This window comes from Jaculus jaculus, chromosome X (genome assembly GCF_020740685.1).
Source record: "Jaculus jaculus isolate mJacJac1 chromosome X, mJacJac1.mat.Y.cur, whole genome shotgun sequence".
Classification (NCBI taxonomy): Eukaryota; Metazoa; Chordata; class Mammalia; order Rodentia; family Dipodidae; genus Jaculus; species Jaculus jaculus.
In genome coordinates, this window is record NC_059125.1 from 102,194,920 (window position 1) to 102,212,880 (window position 17,961).

General features: G+C 38.7%; 1 protein-coding gene across 2 annotated transcripts in view; it reads right to left on the reverse strand.

Moving 5' to 3' along the window:
- Nucleotides 1–17,961, reverse strand: part of Col4a6 (collagen type IV alpha 6 chain) — a 309,693-nt gene that overhangs the window by 169,068 nt on the left and 122,664 nt on the right. For both annotated transcript variants that reach the window (XM_045140831.1, XM_045140832.1), the window contains exon 3: nucleotides 7,755–7,838. In XM_045140831.1, coding sequence (XP_044996766.1) covers nucleotides 7,755–7,838 — 84 coding nt within the window. The remainder of the gene's footprint in view (nucleotides 1–7,754; nucleotides 7,839–17,961) is intronic.

Sequence of the window (17,961 nt, forward strand, 5' to 3'; positions counted from 1 at the left end):
CTGAATGCCAAAGCAAGATGAAAAGACAATGAAGAAGTAACTGAATCTTTAGTTTCTTTCTTAGCCATATTACATCCTTCCTAGATAGGAGATGTCTCTTGGCTTCATAACAATCTAACAACTAATCTAGCCTATCTAGAGTAGTGCTGGAGCTACAGCCACATAAGAGGACTCAGGCAGTTAATCAATTTTCTGTGAAGCAGATTTCCATGTGTGCTGCTCCTGAAGTGTCCAAGAACATTCTGCCTCTGCCTTTCAGTTTTTCATAAGATGGAGGAGAACCAACAGGTGACTAGTTCACTGTAATTCAGCATGAAGAGTGGTGATAAAATAGACAACCTTGGCCTTGCTCATGAATAGCTTCACAGAGAGGTGAGGTTTGTGTTGAGTTTTAAAGCATGGGTAAATAGAAGCATGTTAACAGAGAATGAGTAGAACCAGGGGGTGGATAATATACAAAGAGTGGGCATCAGGGATAAAATCTGCAATATGTATCTGGTTCTGAGAACTGTAAATAATTACTCTGTATCAGTATTGTTGTTTTGTTTTCTGAAGGGGCAGAAGGTTTCCAGTGGTAAGAGAGGCAATGCTAAAGAGGTATTCGAGGGTCAGTTTCTGGAGGATTCTGCAAGCATACTAGTAGGGTCCACTGAAGAATTTTTTTTTATATTTTTTGTTCATTATTTATTTATTTATTTGAGAGTGACAGACAGAGAGAAAGACAGATAGAGGGAGAGAGAGAGAGAATGGGCGCGTCAGGGCTTCCAGCCTCTGCAAACGAACTCCAGACGCGTGCACCCCCTTGTGCATCTGGCTAACGTGGGACCTGGGGAACCGAGCCTCGAACCGGGGTCCTTAGGCTTCACAGGCAAGCACTTAACCGCTAAGCCATCTCTCCAGCCCCCACTGAAGAATTTTAAGCAACAGTTTCTTAATGATTTTTGCGTTTTGAAAACATTAGGTCAGAAGAATGGGCAATGGATGGAAGAAAATGAGGTTAGAGGCCAGTGTAACACACTCTCCATTACTGCAGTGATCAGGCAATAATTGATACACACTTGTAATACTAATGCTAGTATGAGACAAGTAGAAGAGCTTGACTTAGGTAAATAAGTGGACAGGACTTGACAGTGCATTGATAGTATTGGTGAAGAAGGGAAAGAGAAGGCAAAAATGATTGCTATCATTCTGGCTTAAGCAACTAAATGTTGTATGCCATTTGCTGAGATGGGGAGACACAGGCAGTACTTGGGAAAAAGTATGTCTGATGGGTTGACAGTTGAGTATTGAGTGCTGTTATGAAGCCATTGTAGTGCTGGCAAAAAAAAAAAAAGAAAGAAAGAAAGAAAGAAAGAAAGAAAGAAAGAAAGAAAGAAAGAAAGAAGGAAGATCCAAGCACTGATAACAAGCAAGACACTGATAATGCTCACCAGAGGCTAAGAAAAAGGTCAAGTTGCTGCTTGAGATTTCATATTTAAAATCCCTGGAGTATATCAAACCACCCTGGAAGGGACTGACAACAGTGGAATGCAGATTTAACTCTGGATAATCTCCATAAAAATTGGCAAAAGAACTAGCAGAGAATAATATGATAGCCAAAGGAGTAGAGTTTCCAGAGAAAAGGAAGTATCTTTTGTATCAGGTAGTTTAAAAAGTGGAGAATGAAAACTATCCAATTGATTTGGCAACAAGCAGGTTAGTGGTGACTATGGTCAGAAGTGAGGCTAATGTACAGAGAGATGAGTAAGAGAAGGTCGGCAATAAATGTGCAATCTTGGGTGCAGGCAGCAGGAACAAGACCAGCCATCCAAGAAGGCCATGTGTAATACAAACTTTCACTTTGAAGAATATAAGCACATTGATGTGTGTGTGTGTGTGTGTGTGTGTGTGTGTGTGTGTGTGGGTCGGTAGTTGGGGTAGGACTATAGGCAGGTACTAAAGGAGGAGGGAAAGACATACACAGCAACTGGCTAATTCTATAGAAAAATGGACAGTTCTCTGGTAGCCATGGCACCAGTCAGCTGATACAAGTTGAAGGACTAAGAGTTAATGCATCTGGGCTCTGTAATTCATAGCAAACACATTTTGTGGCACAGAGACAGCAACAAGATGCAGGTAGGAGATAAGGAATTAAGATACTTGGGCTAAGTTTCACATGAAATTCTAGCCTCATAAACTCTCAAGCTAGGACATGACGTCCCAAACCATCAAATGCGACAAACAACCCTTACCTCGATGGGAACCCAAACATTCCCTGTTGTTTTATTATCATACTGTTAGGTTGTATGTGTTAATTCTCCTTTAGATAATACCATGAATAATGAGGAATTCACCATGTAGTACTTAAGTACCAGGAGGCTATCAAAACAGGGAAAAGCCTGAAATAATATTGAGGAATACTAGAGTGAGAACAAAGCAAACAGCTTTCCCCTCCCATCCTCCTAACTTCAGACAAGCATACAATGATGGAGTATGATGCAGAAACAGCTTTCAAATCCAGTGGGGGTGGGGTTAGGGTTAGTAGAGGGGCAATGGAAGGTATGCAAATGCCAACCTAAAATGCTTTGTTCAATCAAATGGCAGGGAAAATAAAAGAGAGCAACTGACAAGAGTGGCTCTTCTAAACAGTAAAATTTACCACAAAGGAAAAATTTAAAAGTCAAATATTTACCCCAAATCCAAATATCTGTAGGTAAAAACAATCCTGTATTTAGCAGTAGAAGATAATGTCATATTTTATAATTGCTATTTTAATTTTTTCTGATTTTATTATTTATTTGTATGTATGTATGAATGCATGTGTGGATGAGCACTTGTATGTCATGGCACCCATATGGAGGCCAGAGAACAATGTGAGGGCTCTCCTCCTTTCCTTCCACCTTCATTTGAGATAGGGTCTCTCTTGTCACCACTGCTTGGGAGCTTTAGGATTCGTCTGGCTCTGCCTTCCACTGCCATAGGTGTGTTGGAATTGCAGATGCCTGAGCTACTTTCTTTCTAAATTTACATGGGTGCTGAGGAAGTTTGAACTCGTGTTGACAAGGTTTCAAACGAGTGTCTTTAATCACTGAGCCTTCTCCCTAGGCCCCAAATTGTCATTCTTTTATATAAGCTAATAAGATTTAAGTAACCCTCTAACAACCTTGGGAAAATCACTTATCAGTTGCTTTATTTGTGGAATGCTGACAGTAATATAGTCCCTGAGAAAAGGAGCATCTAGGACATTTTGGAGACTGCAATGCAGCACACTCACATTTGGCAAGAGCTTTTACCAGGCATGGCATACCTTGGAGAAATCAATTTGAGAGAGTCTCGTCAGCCAAAAAAGGGCTGGATTGCAGTTTGCAGGAGTGTTCAGTGTTATGTAAATGTCTTAGTCAGTTCAAGGGGCCTTTGGCAAAGGAAAAGTACACATTGCCCAGCGAGTTATGTACTTGATGTTTCCTCAAGGCAGGAGGCAAGCCTGCCAAGGGCTGCAGCATTGCTCAGGAGTGACCCAACCTCTGCTCCCCTCCTAGCTCAAGGCGAACAGCTTCAAATCTACATGGGGCCCTCTGCTCAGCTAAGGAAAACAGTCTCAAGTCTTTCAGACATCTGTAGAAAAGGGGTTGTCCTGCACCAGCAATATTGTTGAAGCCAGTTCAAACACTCTTGCTTGGCCCTGGGAACACAGGAGTACAGTGTGGATGACTAAACAGGTCCTGGTGGCCTGCTTGGCATCAAGCATCCATGTTCACAGATTACCCGATGAGCACCAGCCTTCTTACCTATTTATAAAATTAGAACATTCTTGTTCTTGACTCATAAACTACAGCTTGATGTGGTTCAACAACCTTGTCAAATATTTTTAGGAACTTCAGACTTTACAAATTAATTTTTAGAAACATGTTTAACAGTGTGGAATCTTTTTTTTTTTTTTTTTTTTTTTTTTTTTTTTGGTGTTTCAAGGTAGGGTCTCACTCTAGCCCAAGCTGACCTGAAATTCACTGTGTAGTCTCAGGCTGGCCTTGAATTCTCAGCAATCCACCTACTTCTGCTTCCTGAGTGCTGGGATTAAAGGCATGCACCACCATGCCCAGCTTTCTGTGTGCAGTTTTTTAAATACAGCAGGGGAAATATGTGTGCTTATAATCCATTTTCCTTCATCCCATATTTGTTTTCAAAAAAGAAGCCAGACTTTGGTTCCAGATGTTTGGAACCCAAAGGAGGACTCCTCACAGAATAAATCTATTGCTCTTCATCGTCAAACATCAAAATCTTACCCTGGGTTTAAACAGTGAGGTCACTATAGGCTTGCTTACCTTTTGGAGGACTGACTTCATTTTAGGTATATAAGATTTTCTATTGCTAAAGGATTCTGACTCAACAAGCAGTCCAGGGCTTTTACTCAGTTCTCTGGTTGTTGAGTTTGATTCATCCTTTCCCCCTGCTACAAACTGCCAGGAAGCGCTTCTTTGCGTCAAACCTCAAATCTCATCTGCTTCTACATAGATATTTTTGTTTGTTTGTTTTGTTTTGTTTTTCAAGGTAGGGTTTCATTGCAGTTCAGGCTAACTTGGAACTGACTATGTAGTCTCAGGGTAGCCTTGAACTCACTGTGATCCTCCTACCTCTGCCTCTCAAGAGCTGAGATTAAAGGCATGTGCCACCACACCCAGCTCATAGGTCCTTTTTATTTGCTGCATCTTTGCAGAGATAAAACCAGAAAGAATTACCACCCATGAACTTGGTTAGATGTCAGGTGTGGGTCATTCCCATCAGACAAGGTCACAGGGATTATACAAAAACATGCTAAAACTCACGTGTAGTCAGTGACTGCAAAGCTATCAAGTGTTGGCAAAGGTGTAGAAACATAGATACTTGCAAGGTGAATGGGAATATGAGCTAGAAGATGCATTGTAGGGTAATTTTCTAGTAGTTTCAAGAGTTAAAATGTATGTTTAAAATTTTGATCCTTAATAGCTATCTAGAGATCACCATCAAGAGGTTTGTTCAAGTTTTTCCACTATAGCATGGACATTTTATAAAAACAAAAATTTAGCAAGAACCTATGTGCCCAGCAGAAGGCATACGGTGAATTAAAACTTGGATAAAATAGAAGTCCTTAATCATAGACTGGGTGAGGTAGCACATGCCTTTTATCCCAGCACTCGGGAGACAGAGGTTGGAGCATCACTGTGAGTTCAAGGCCACCCTGAGACTACATAGTGAATTCCAGGTCAGCCTGGGCTAGAGTGAGACCCTACCTCAAACAACAACAGAAAGTACTTAGGCATATATTAAGTAATGAACAGCCTAAAACAGCACTGTGATTTTATACACACACACACACACACACACACACACACACACACACACACACACTTGGTAAACAAAACCAGAAAGTGAAGGTATTTTATATGTATGTGTATACAAATCTGATTATGCACAGAAACATAAGAAAGATGATAGTGGATGGACCCAGGTCAGCATTAGTTGAGACTTTTTCATTGTCTATATGGCTCACATGTTGTTTAACAATACATTCAAGTACTTGTTAGAGAATTTTTGTTAAAAAAGTTACCTGGTGGTAGACAAAAAGTAAAGATATGGGCCTTAATGGCTACAGTGAATATACCTTCCCTGAGAGACAGCTGTGGGTGGGTGAATGAAGCAAACAGTTGAGAAATCAAAGGCCTCAGGTAATAGCTAGGAATCTGTCATCAATTTGCTGGGTGGCCCCAGGAAGCCATTTTCTTTATGAGTCTGTTTGGTCTGTACAATCAGTGGGTAAGATGAGAAGCTTACTAATGCCCTCCCTGTCTGGTATCATCTGATTCTCTAAGTTCATGACTTTAATGTATAATGGGTCTGATACTTTTTGATGAAGAGATGGCTTTTTATTTTCCTTCTTCAGATCCTGGCATAGTTTGACATTTCACTTTAGTGCAAATGGAAGATAATGAGAGAGAAGGTGAAGTGGTCACTGTTTTCCCTATTTGACTATGGTTTTGAAGGTTTGATTCACCTATTTAAGCTACTACCTTCCTTTGAAGGCTTAAGTGTGATAAGAGTGCCAACATAACACTGGAAGAAGTTGGAAGACGATGTAAATTTTACACAGTGACTAGAAATTTTGGCAAAAAGAAAGCAACTCAATAGAATGAATCTCCTTGAATACTTTTTCTAGGTTATACTGAAGAGTCATTTTTGTTCAGTAAAAATCAGATATAAAAATAAAAAATTATCTGGGCTACTTCTATACAGAGTTTGATGGACATGGAATGTCAATATCTACTATGTTTATTGGAAATTACATGACAGTTTTGTGCATGGTTAATAATTGCAATTATATTGCATGTGTCAAAATGTTCTCAAACATTTATTTAATTTTAAATATATATATTTAAATATATTATATTATATTTATATATATTATAAAATATATTACATATAATTTAAATATATATATATATATATACATACACACACATATATCTATATCTATCTATCTATCTATCTATCTATCTATCTATCTATCTATATAATTTTTAGAGAGCGTGTGAGAGAGAGAGAGAGAAGAGAGATAGAGAATTGGCATCCCAGGCCCTCAGCCACTGCACTAGAACTTCAGATGTGCTTATGCCACTTAGTGGGCATGTACCACCCTGTGCTTGCCTCACCTTTGTGTATCTGGTTTATGAGGGATCTGGAGTGTCAAACATGGGTCCTTAGGCTTTGTAGGTAAGTGCCTTAATTGCCTATCCATCTCTCCAGCCCAAACATTTATTTTAATGAAATACCTAAAACTATACTTTATGTATTGTTGACTATATATCTGAACTTTTTTTTTTGTTCATTATTTATTTATTTATTTGAGAGCGACAGACATAGAGAGAAAGACAGATAGAGGGAGAGAGAGAATGGGCGTGCCAGGGCTTCCAGCCTCTGCAAACGAATTCCAGACGCGTGCGCCCCCTTGTGCATCTGGCTAACGTGGGACCTGGGGAACCGAGCCTCGAACCGGGGTTCTTAGGCTTCACAGGCAAGCGCTTAACCGCTAAGCCATCTCTCCAGCCCTATATCTGAACTTTTAAAAAACTTTTATTTATATAGTTGAGAGAGACAGAGAGAGAGAGAGAGAGAGAGAGAGAGACTGGCTATACCAGGGTCTCTAGCTACTGCAAACAAATTACAGATACATATATCACCTTGTACACCTGATTTATGTGGGTACTGGGGAACTGAACCTGGGTCCTTGGGCTTTGTAGGCAAGCACTGTTACTGCTAAGTCATATTTCCAGTCCTATTTCTGGACTTTCCAACTACCCAGTACTCTTGATTACATCTCTAACAAATCAGTGATTTGGGATAAATAATGTATCAATCTATAGGTAATAGCTGGACCACCTCTTCCCTAAGGTAACATGGAGAAACTAAGTGGATATAAACGATCCATGAAAATTCTCACGTATCTACAGACATTATCACAATCTGGTTTTACACAATCTAACTGGCTTTTGGAAATATTACAATGGCACTATGGGAGGAAACTTGGCATTAAGGCAATGAAGGAAACCTCTTCATGGTCCCTCAGAGACTTTCACAAGTCTCAGTTTGTCTATCGACCCTTAATGGAGCTTCTTCCAGCTGGTCCTCATCAGTTTGCTTGTGTGATGGGGTCATAGGAGTAATTTCTCCCCAGTTTAATTTTAAAGAAACAGATAACCACCCCTGTGACTATTTGTCTTTCAACAATGCAATAAGCAACTTACTCTCGCTCCCTTCTCTGGAGAGCATTTACAGCCTCCACTGCAGTCTTGGCCCCCACATGGCTTTACATAGGACTTCTTCTCTCCCTATGGGAAAAAAGGGAAACCATTAGTACATCATGTGAACCAAGAAACAATGTTACCTCAGGGAATCTAACCCTTAATCACATTCCTCCTAACCAAATAAGTTTAAAATGGACTAAAGACTTCATTGTATTTTGTCAATATTTGAAATAATGAAAAACTCATCTTCTGCAAGCATCCTTTTAGGTGAGGTTTACAACTCATCAAACAGCAAATTTGGTAGCTGATTTGGGAACCGTGATTTAGACACTACTTTGGTGGTAGAAATTCCAGTTAGAAATACAAGAGGTTGTCTTCACACGCAGCTGGTGTACAAGCAAGTGTCCAGTGGCATATGGATTTGTACTCATTGAGAAAGGAGTAGATGTAGCACAGAACCTGGAAAATTTTACTAGAAATGTAGTGGAAGGTAGAAATGACTACCTTAATCTCTGCTCACATCTCCTTAGGCTACATTTACAGCACAGCATTAAAACCTTACAGAGACACTCCCAAGCGTAATGAGTCAGATTAAAATTAATCAGGTGTCATCATATAGTATCCTTGAAACTTTCCAACTTCATTTTTCCTTTCTCGTATAGTTTACAGTGATGAGGAGGATGACTTACTTCTTCAAGACCTTCAAATAAGCTGACATTGGCTGACACTAACTAAAATCATGTGTTCATCCTCTCCGGCTAATTTGACTTCAACCACATGGTCAGAAATTCTTTCTTCCTTCCTTCCTTCCTTCCTTCCTTCCTTCCTTCCTTCCTTCCTTTCTTTCTTTCTTTCTTTCTTTTTAATAATAATAGTCTGTTCCAGCCAGAGTACCATCGTCCTAGCTGTCACTTCTTGGGACGTTATCCCTCTAGGTTTTTATTATTATTGTTGTTGCTTGTCTTTTTTATCAGCTAGATCTCAGTTTGAGTGCCTATTCTGAGTTAGGCCACTCCTGAAAATCAGCATAAGGTGGTCCCTAGTTGTTTCTTCTGTTGTATTTTTAGCATCCATTGTCTTTCTCCACAGGAATGCCATCTCAGTTTCCGTAGGGTTTTTAATCTGTCATGTATAATATTGTTTCTCCAAAGTCTAAAACAGTGATGGCACTCAAGTAATGGCTTGATGGACACAGAAATGGAGCAATGATTTTAACCTAGGCTTTATTAACTTCAAAACTCTTGACTTTAACCCCTGTGCCTTAGTTTTTTTCTAAGTCATTGTTCTACCAGCCCCTCAATACAAGGACTTCAAATGGATGAAAACTGCCATTCTGACCTTATCTACCTTGGAAAAAAGCTAAACACAAATTCTAACTAATATCTGTAACAAGAACTTTATCTCTGTGATGAATTTAGTAACATCCAACTTTTTTTTTTGTTGTTTAGTGTTGGCCATTTTCCCCAAAGACAGAGGCATATTTATGAGCTGGCCTCACACTTCATCATTCTCACTTCTGTGCACTGTGGGCTTTTTCCTAATTCTCAGAGAGCACTGTGGTTTTCTCAGATGGTCTCTTATCTTTTTAGACCTTCCCACAATACTTTATCACCACAACACCTCAGTAATAATGTAGTGATGGCAGAGCTATGACAAAATATTGCTATTTTTGATTCCAAACACCTTCCAGATATGAGATATTTTATCTCCCTTCTATGCTTTTGACATGCTAAGTGCTATTGTACACTTTCCAGTTTGCCCTCCATTTTACAGTATACAGAACAGGCAACTTTTTCATAAGGGTGAGATCAAGAGGTGCTCTGGAAAGAGGCAGCTAGGGGCTTGCAGAAAATAGAAACAAGACCTACAACATTGAATTTAACTTTCACCTTTGCTGACACATTATTTCATATTGACCACCATATTTCTTGGAATTATGCTCATTTTTATTTATCTTTTCATTCACTTTTTTCTTTAGTGAGTATCCATAATTGATAAAATTAAAAAAATACATATTATTAAATGAGAAAATTATCCCCTTTAAATAACATGACTCAACAGGTGTTGCCAAAACTGAAGTGGCATTTTTGGAGCTATGCTCTCCTTTCAAATAGCATTTTCTCTCCCAAAACAAAAAGGAGGAACAGGAAAGATAACAGGGGAAATATTGCTGTATTATAGATCAAATGTGTCCATATCTCTAATATGAAGGTCAAGGGGCTGGATAAGATAGAACAGAACTCCAAATGAAAGGTCCTGGGGAGATTGCTAAATGGTTAAATGTGCCTGCTTGCCATCCTGCTGGCCTGAGTTCAATTCCTCAATAGCCATGTAAAGTCAAATACAAAATGGTACATGCATCTGTGAACCCAACATGCATTTGTCAATGGAGATGGAGTCAGGAAAATATGGTAGATCACAGGCTACCCAGACTGGCTTACATGAAGTGTCAAAAAAGAAAAAAAATCTAGGGAGACTCTGACTCAAGCAAAGTGAAAGGAGAGGACAAACACTCCAAAATTGTCTTCAGACCTCCACATGTATGCCATGGTGCACGACACCCATGCACGCGCACGCACGCACACACACACACACACACACACACACGTACACACAAACAAAAAATATATCCTAATAAGAGCTGAACAAATAAAGAGCAAAAACCATGTCTCCTAGGAACATGTCAGAACACAGAGACAAGTGTCTTCTAGCTAACAGACAGGAAGACATTACTGTTCTCTGTCACTGAGAAAAGTAACCAGAGACATACCATTGGACACAAGGCAATTTCCTGTAATGTCAGCCTTGGCAGTTTCCCCACGAGTCTTCAATTACAGTGAGGTGAACAGAGTGAAGGAGTGGGTTTCGGGAAACTTGACCAGATCAGGTCTCAGAAGTCTATGCTCTATTCTGACTTGTTTGGGGTCACACTAACCTCTGTTTGAGCAGGTCAAGTCACTAGTCATTCCTACTTGAGAATGTTGATCTTTTCCCTCTGAAAACATAACCCTCTATATAAATTCAGAAAATGAAAACAGGGAAGGGCTTGGGAGATTATATAATGCGGCATTTTTATTAATTTATTAATAAATTTATTTATTTATTTTTATTGACAACTACCATAATTATAGGTAATAAACCATGGTAATTCCTTCCCCCTCCCACTTTCCCCTTTGCAGCTCCACTCTCCATCATATACTCTCCCCCCTCTCTATCAGTCTCTCTTTTATTTTGATGTCATCATTTTTCCCTCATGTTATGATTGTGCTGTGTAGGTAGTGTCAGGTACTGTGAGGTCATGGGTATCTAGGCCATTTTGTGTTTATAAGAGTGCATTGTAAGCAGTCCTACCCTTCTTTTGGTTGTTATATCCTTTCTGTCACCTCTTCTCACTCTAGCCCAGACTGACCATGCATTCACTATATAGTCTCAGGCTGGCCTCAAACTCATGGTGATTCCCCTATCTCTGTCTCCTGAGTGCTAGGATTAAATGTATGTGCCACCACCCCTAGAAAATGTTTTAAAACTCTATCAGATCAGCACATCCTTTTAATAAGTTATTTAATGCTCTCCCTTGTTCTGAGAAGAAAGTCATAGGAGTAAGGTATACAGATGCAAGCAGCCATGCTTGTTGGTGTAGACATGTAAACCCAATTATTATGGAGGTTGAGGCAGGAGGAACAGAAGTTCAAGGCCAATCCAGGCAACTTAGTGAGACCCTATTTCAAAATAAAAAATGAAAAGAAAGGCTGAGAATATAGTTTATAGAATATAGTGGTAGAGTATTTGCTTAGAATATAAAGGCCCTGATTTCCATCCCCAAGTCAAAAAAAAGGATACAAGTGATAATTATTTTGTCTTGATTTTTTTACTTATAGATATACAAATATATAATATATAATAATAATTATTATAATGCATAATATATTATAATTATAATATACAATGTAATAATACAATATACATAAATATGTATACATCAACAATTTATACTCTTTTATCCTTGTGCTACAGCTCTGCTTATCCTAGGAGCACTTCTCAGTGGGATTATTCACTATGGAGTCATGAAGACCTCAGTCAAGTCTTATGGGGCAGTGGCTGAGTCTGCCTTAGGGTATTCTGATCCATTCCGTGGCTTTTACAATATTTTTGTCCCCTCTTCTTCAATGTTCCCTGAGCCATTGTTGGCCTGTTGACAGTCTGATTTGTATTGATATTTTTGTAGTCTCTGGATTTCTCTTTTCATATATTACACCCTACTTATAATGTAAAGAAAAAGTCAATAGTGAAATAATATGTATTTTGATATTCAAAAGCACCTTCAGGGCTGGGAAGATGGCTTAGTCATTAAAGACACTTGCTCATAAACCTGTTGGCCTGAGTTCAACTCCCCAGCGCCCACACAAAGCCAAATGCAAAGTGGTGCATCTATCTTTTATCCCAATGTACCTATGGCAATAGGAGGTGGAACTAGAAGAATATGGAAGCTTATGGGACAGCTACTCTAGCCCACACAAAGCAGAGTTTCAAAAATAAGATAACAAGGTAGTACCTATCTCAAGTAAGGTGGAGGGAGAATCCATGGTATATGCATGCCAACACACACACACACAAACTTACATCATACACACAGACACATATATGCACATGCACACACGCACAGGCAAATATACCTATGAATCCTTGTCCATGTTACAAAGTGTAGTGAAATTGTCAGAAGCTTACAGGTGTATACAGAATCATAACAAACATGACAGCCTCCTGAACTAATGACATTGGGATGTGGTATTGGTGAGTTAAGTACCAAGAATATAGCTGCTACTAGTGCATTGGTTCCCTGAAATAGCAAACTGATGGTAAGACTCTAATGTGAAGCTACACCCATAGAAATCTCTTTAAATTAACAATGCTTATCCCCTTTAACCTATCATGATCTCACTCCCACTGGAGAATCTCTTTTTATTTTTCTTGTCCAGAATGCAGTGAGAACTGAGGACAACAAAAATCTATCCACAAGACAAGGATAGCCAACTCCCTGGCAAGAGATGAATCACCCCTTGCACAGCAGCTAGGGCCTAGGTAAAACCACAGAGGAACTGACAAGATGAATAAGGGTGCTGCTTCGAAGGCAAGCCTGAAAACTTAGGCCAGGGTGGTGGAGACAATGAGGATACTCAAAACACAACGAAGCAAAAATACAGAAGCTACTGATAGCTTAACACTAATGGAGACTTAAAACATACCCAACAAGGCTCAGGGAATTTTGCAGAAGAGGGGGTTGGAAGAACCACAGGGTGGGAGGTAATATCCAGAGGCATTGCCTCTCCCCCCATCATAGTGGCTGATGTCTGCTCTCATAATTCATAACCCATAACGTGAATAACAGCAATCCCACTAAGGAGGGCCCTCAGTGGAGTGGAGACAAGGAGAAGGGAAATGATGGTACTAACATATGACGTGTCCATACAAAATTTCTACATAATAATTTTTTTGTTTATTTTATTTATTTGAAAGTGACAAACAGAGAAAGAGGCAGATAGAGAGAAATAGAGAGAAGGGGTGTGCCAGGGCTTCAGACACTGCAAATGAACTCTAGAGGCATGGGCCCCCTTATGCATCTGGCTAACGTGGATCCTGGGGAATCAAGCCTTGATCCGGGGTCCTTAGGCTTCATAGGCAAGTGCTTAACCACTAAGCCATCTCTCCAGTCCCAAAATTTCTACTTAATAAAAGAGAAAAATAATGGTTTAGCTTCTCTAGATATAAAAATATCTAAGAAAAACATTCACTAATCTGTCAAATCATTTCCAGAATATTCTTCCTTATAGCTAATAAAAAATTCCTCAATGCCACTCCCAAAAAATAGTCTGGAAAAACATATAATCTTTCCCTCTTTACTAAGTAGCTTTAATAAGGAGCAGTAAGATGATGAAAATATTTATTTCAACATGCAAAAAGTTGGTGAGCTATAGATTCAGATACTTATGAGCAGAATTTCCTTTTGTTAAAAATATTTTAATTTGGTCTGGAGAGATGCCTTAGTGGTAAAGACTCATGCTTGCAAAGCCAAAGGACCTTGGTTCAATTCTCCAGGTCCCATGTATGCCAGACGTACGTGGTGTTACATGCATCTGGAGTTTGTTTGCAGTGGCTAGAAGCCCTGGCATGCCCATTCTCACCCTCTCTCTATCCCCTTCCCTCTTTGACTGTAATAAACAAATAAATAAATAAATCTTTAAAAATATTTCATTTTTATTTATTTATGAGAGAGAGAGAGAGAGAGAGAGAGAGAGAGGGGGGGGGGGGAGAATGGACATGCCAGGGCCCCCAGCCACTGCAAACTCCAGATGCATGCACCACCTTGTGCATCTGGTTTATGTAGGAGCTACAGACTTGAACTTGGGTCCTTAGACTTTGTAGGCAAGCGCCTTAACTGCTATTCTACTTCTCCAGGTCCAGAGTTTTCACTTCCATAAAAGTAGGGCAGGATGCAGTACTATTTTTGTAGTGTATATCAATCGTTCAAACACTACTATTAAATGCCTCCCAAAATCATTTGGAGACAAATTTCTGGTCTCACAACTTGCGAAATACCTCCTACAGGTAAGATTATTCTGTAAAAGCCTCTGGTGTAATCCATGGCCCCTAACACTTCTGGCACTAATGTCATGTTTATCCCACTGCTTCACATAACAAGGCCATATTCAAGTTTCATTTCTTCCATAACCAATCCAGCTTCAGTGAAAAGCTACAACATTCAATGTTGCAGTAGTTCAGAAAGTAGCAGTAACTTCTTTTTAAAGGCATATTTTAAAATATTTATTTATTTGAGAGAGAGAGAGGGAGACACAGAGAGAGAATGTCCATGCCAGGGTCTCTAGCCACTGTAAAGGAACTCTAGACACATGTTCCACCCTGTGCATCTGGCTGTAGATGGTTACTATGGAAATGTACCTGGGTCCTTTGGCTTTGCAGTTAAGCGCCTTAACTGCTATTAACTGCTAAACCACTTCACCAGGCCAGCATCAGTAATTTCTTTTAAAATTTTTTATTGGTTTTATTTTTGAGAGAGAGAGAGAGAGAAAGATTGAGAATTGGCATACTGGAGCCTTAGCCACTATAATCAACAAGGTGGTTTTCTCTCTGAATAGCCCCATGGTATTAAATAGGCAAATTTATGTTCCAGGTACTACCTGGAACACAGTGTCTTATGTGGAAGTACAAGTTATGGAGTTGTCCTGTACAATTTTAAGACTCAGATCTAATAATTTCAGTTGGGTGAAATTAGGCTAATGATTTTATCTCTCTACTTCCCAGTTGTAAAATGAGAATGGAAGTATCTGCAGTATAAGCTTTGACTGGAAGATTCTATGAAATAAAGAATGGAAAGCTGAGGTCATTTCCACGTGCACTGTGAACCATTATTATGCCACTAACATTAGCCATGCTAGACTATTCAGCATTGCTGCAATGCTGTTCTCTTCCTCCCTGGAACTGTGGTAGGCAATACTCTAGTAAATCAAGTGTTCACTTGTATTTACTATTGACTATAATGGATTCCAAAATGTTTTTAATATCACCTCTACCTCATACATGTATCTCTTTATATATAGCTGTTCTTTTGTTTTATAATGTTTTTCTATTCACTTTTCCTGTTTACCACAAACCTAACTTCTATCCACTGATCCTAACTCAGCCCAAACACTCTCTTCATATTGATGTCATGAATATTAAATAATTATCCTCTGCATTCTCAGTAATTTCAGTAGAAGTTCTTATTCTCACCATTATACTAATGTCATACTGTCATATTTTACTCAATTTGGTTTTGCCAGTAGACTTATGCCTTGCTCTTCTCTGGAGTTCTGGCATTAGCAGGTAGCCAGCAAAGGGATGTGACATAGCTGCTCTCAGAATAAGTGAACTACATGTTAGATAAGCATTAACTGGAATTTTCTCCTCCTTTGGTTTAAATAGTCATGCTGAAATATCCCTTCCACCAACCAATGTACTTTTCTAGGAATCATCAGTGCTTTTTGGCAGGGCTAGTGGCAGGAATGACAATGATGCAACAGGCACCCCAGGAAGCAAAAGATAGGACAGAAGAAAGGCTTAGCCAGAATGATCACATGATTTAAAAAGACAGATTAGCTCTATGAGTAATTTAACACAGAAGCTTGGATCACAGAATGGGTATGGGTGCACCATACTTTATTTGACTATTCATTTAAAAATATTTATTAAGCACCTATTGTGTGTGCAAAACATTGTATTGAAATGGCGGTAGAGACTATAATCCTATAATCATAAGTTATCCTATATCCTATAATCATAAGTTAAACCAAGACCCTGCTCTCATAGTATTGACAATTTTAAGGGAAAACCACAAAGTAAACAAATAAATATGACCTACCTCCTTGTCAGATTATAAAAATTATGGAGGAAAATAAGTCAGACAAAGAAAGACAGGAAGCATTTTGTTCAGAATGTTACTTTATATAGGGAAATCAGGGAAAGCCTGGTTATGAGGTGACTTCTGAACAGAAAACAATGTGTCTTAAAACAGTCCTTGGACCAACATCAATAAGCCCTGTGAACTTGCTGGAATTGAAAGTTCTAGTACCCTCCCACTTAAAGGAAAAACATTCATAAATGTTGTGATGTCTTTAGCTTTAGAAATAGTGGGTTCTAATCATGGTTGAGGTCTATTAGGTCAGAAGTATAAAGAAAAGGAGGGGAAAAGTAGTCAAGGGCAAATGAAAATGAGTGACTAATGATGGAACACGGGATATAAGCTCCTAAATAAATGAGAACAGGCAGTGCTTAAGGGGCAGTAACAATATGGTAGGATCAATGGAAGATTGCTTCTAGGGATGTGACTATTTCCCAGAAGAAAGATAGGGTGGTACTATAAAGAGGCTAAATCCTTTAAGCCTTTATATAGTACAAATCAAGAAATCATGGAGCCGGGCGTAGTGGCGCACACCTTTAATCCCAGCACTTGGGAGGCAGAGGTAGGAGGATCACTGTAGTTCAAGGCCACCCTGAGACTACAGGGTTAATTCCAGGTCAGCCTGGACCACAGTGAGACCCTACCTCAAAAAAAGAAAAAAAAAAAAAAAAAACCAAAAAAAGAAATCATGGAAATATAATAAATATTTGAAATAGCCAATTAAATAGTTGCTAAAATGGTTCCATAACCCTGCTTTTATATGAAATATGATAATCTTGTTTAAATAGCCAGATTTCTACAGAATACCTTCACTCCAAATCTCTTGATTTTCCACCATGATCTATAATAGGTATTTAAAGGAGACAGAGATGAATATGCAGTATTTCAATGGCTTATTTATATCTTTGCCTGTCTTTTTAGACATTAAGTTCCTTTGAGATGAAGTTTGGTTTGTTTAACTGTAAGACAAATCAATTTAAATTCTCCATAGTTCAGTTTTCTACATTGTAAAATGGATATAATATTTACTTTATGGGGCTTGTGAGGTTAAATGAGATAATGAATGTCCTTTGTAAAATGCTTAGCACATACAATATTCTCAATAGATATTAGCAGGTATTATCTATCTTATAGTAGCTAATATTGTGCATGAAGATATTTAATAATCGCTCAATCAATGACCCATTCAATTTAAAAATCTGGGAATGCAAGCTCAGCTATTAAGTGAATTGGAATAAGAAACCTGGTACATTCATCTTCTCTTTTATCCTACTGGATTTATTGTAATCAGCTCTAACAATTAATCTCAGAATCAGAAGATATATAGAACAGAAGGAATGTTGAGAGAGACAGAGATAGATGTCTTTTCCTGAACTTTAAACTTTTACTTATTTATGTATGTGTGCACAGATACAAGCATCATTTTGCATCTGGATTTACATGGCTGCTAGGGAATTGAATCCAGGTCAGCAGGCTTTGCGAGCAAGTTCATTTACTGAGTCATCTCTCAGCCCCTTTCCTGCACCTTTATCGTTACATTAGTCAATTTACAATATTACTGTACACTTTCTACATAATGTTCAAGTTTGATTCTCATAACTACTTTTGTAACAAAGCAATAAGTTCAATTTGTCCATTTTTCAAATTAAAAACAAAACACTTGTGAATTTCAAGTTGTTGCCATTTGCAATTTAGGTATGAAAATGAAGGTTCAAAACCAAGGGTTATCTTTATTTATTTATTGATTTTGGTTTC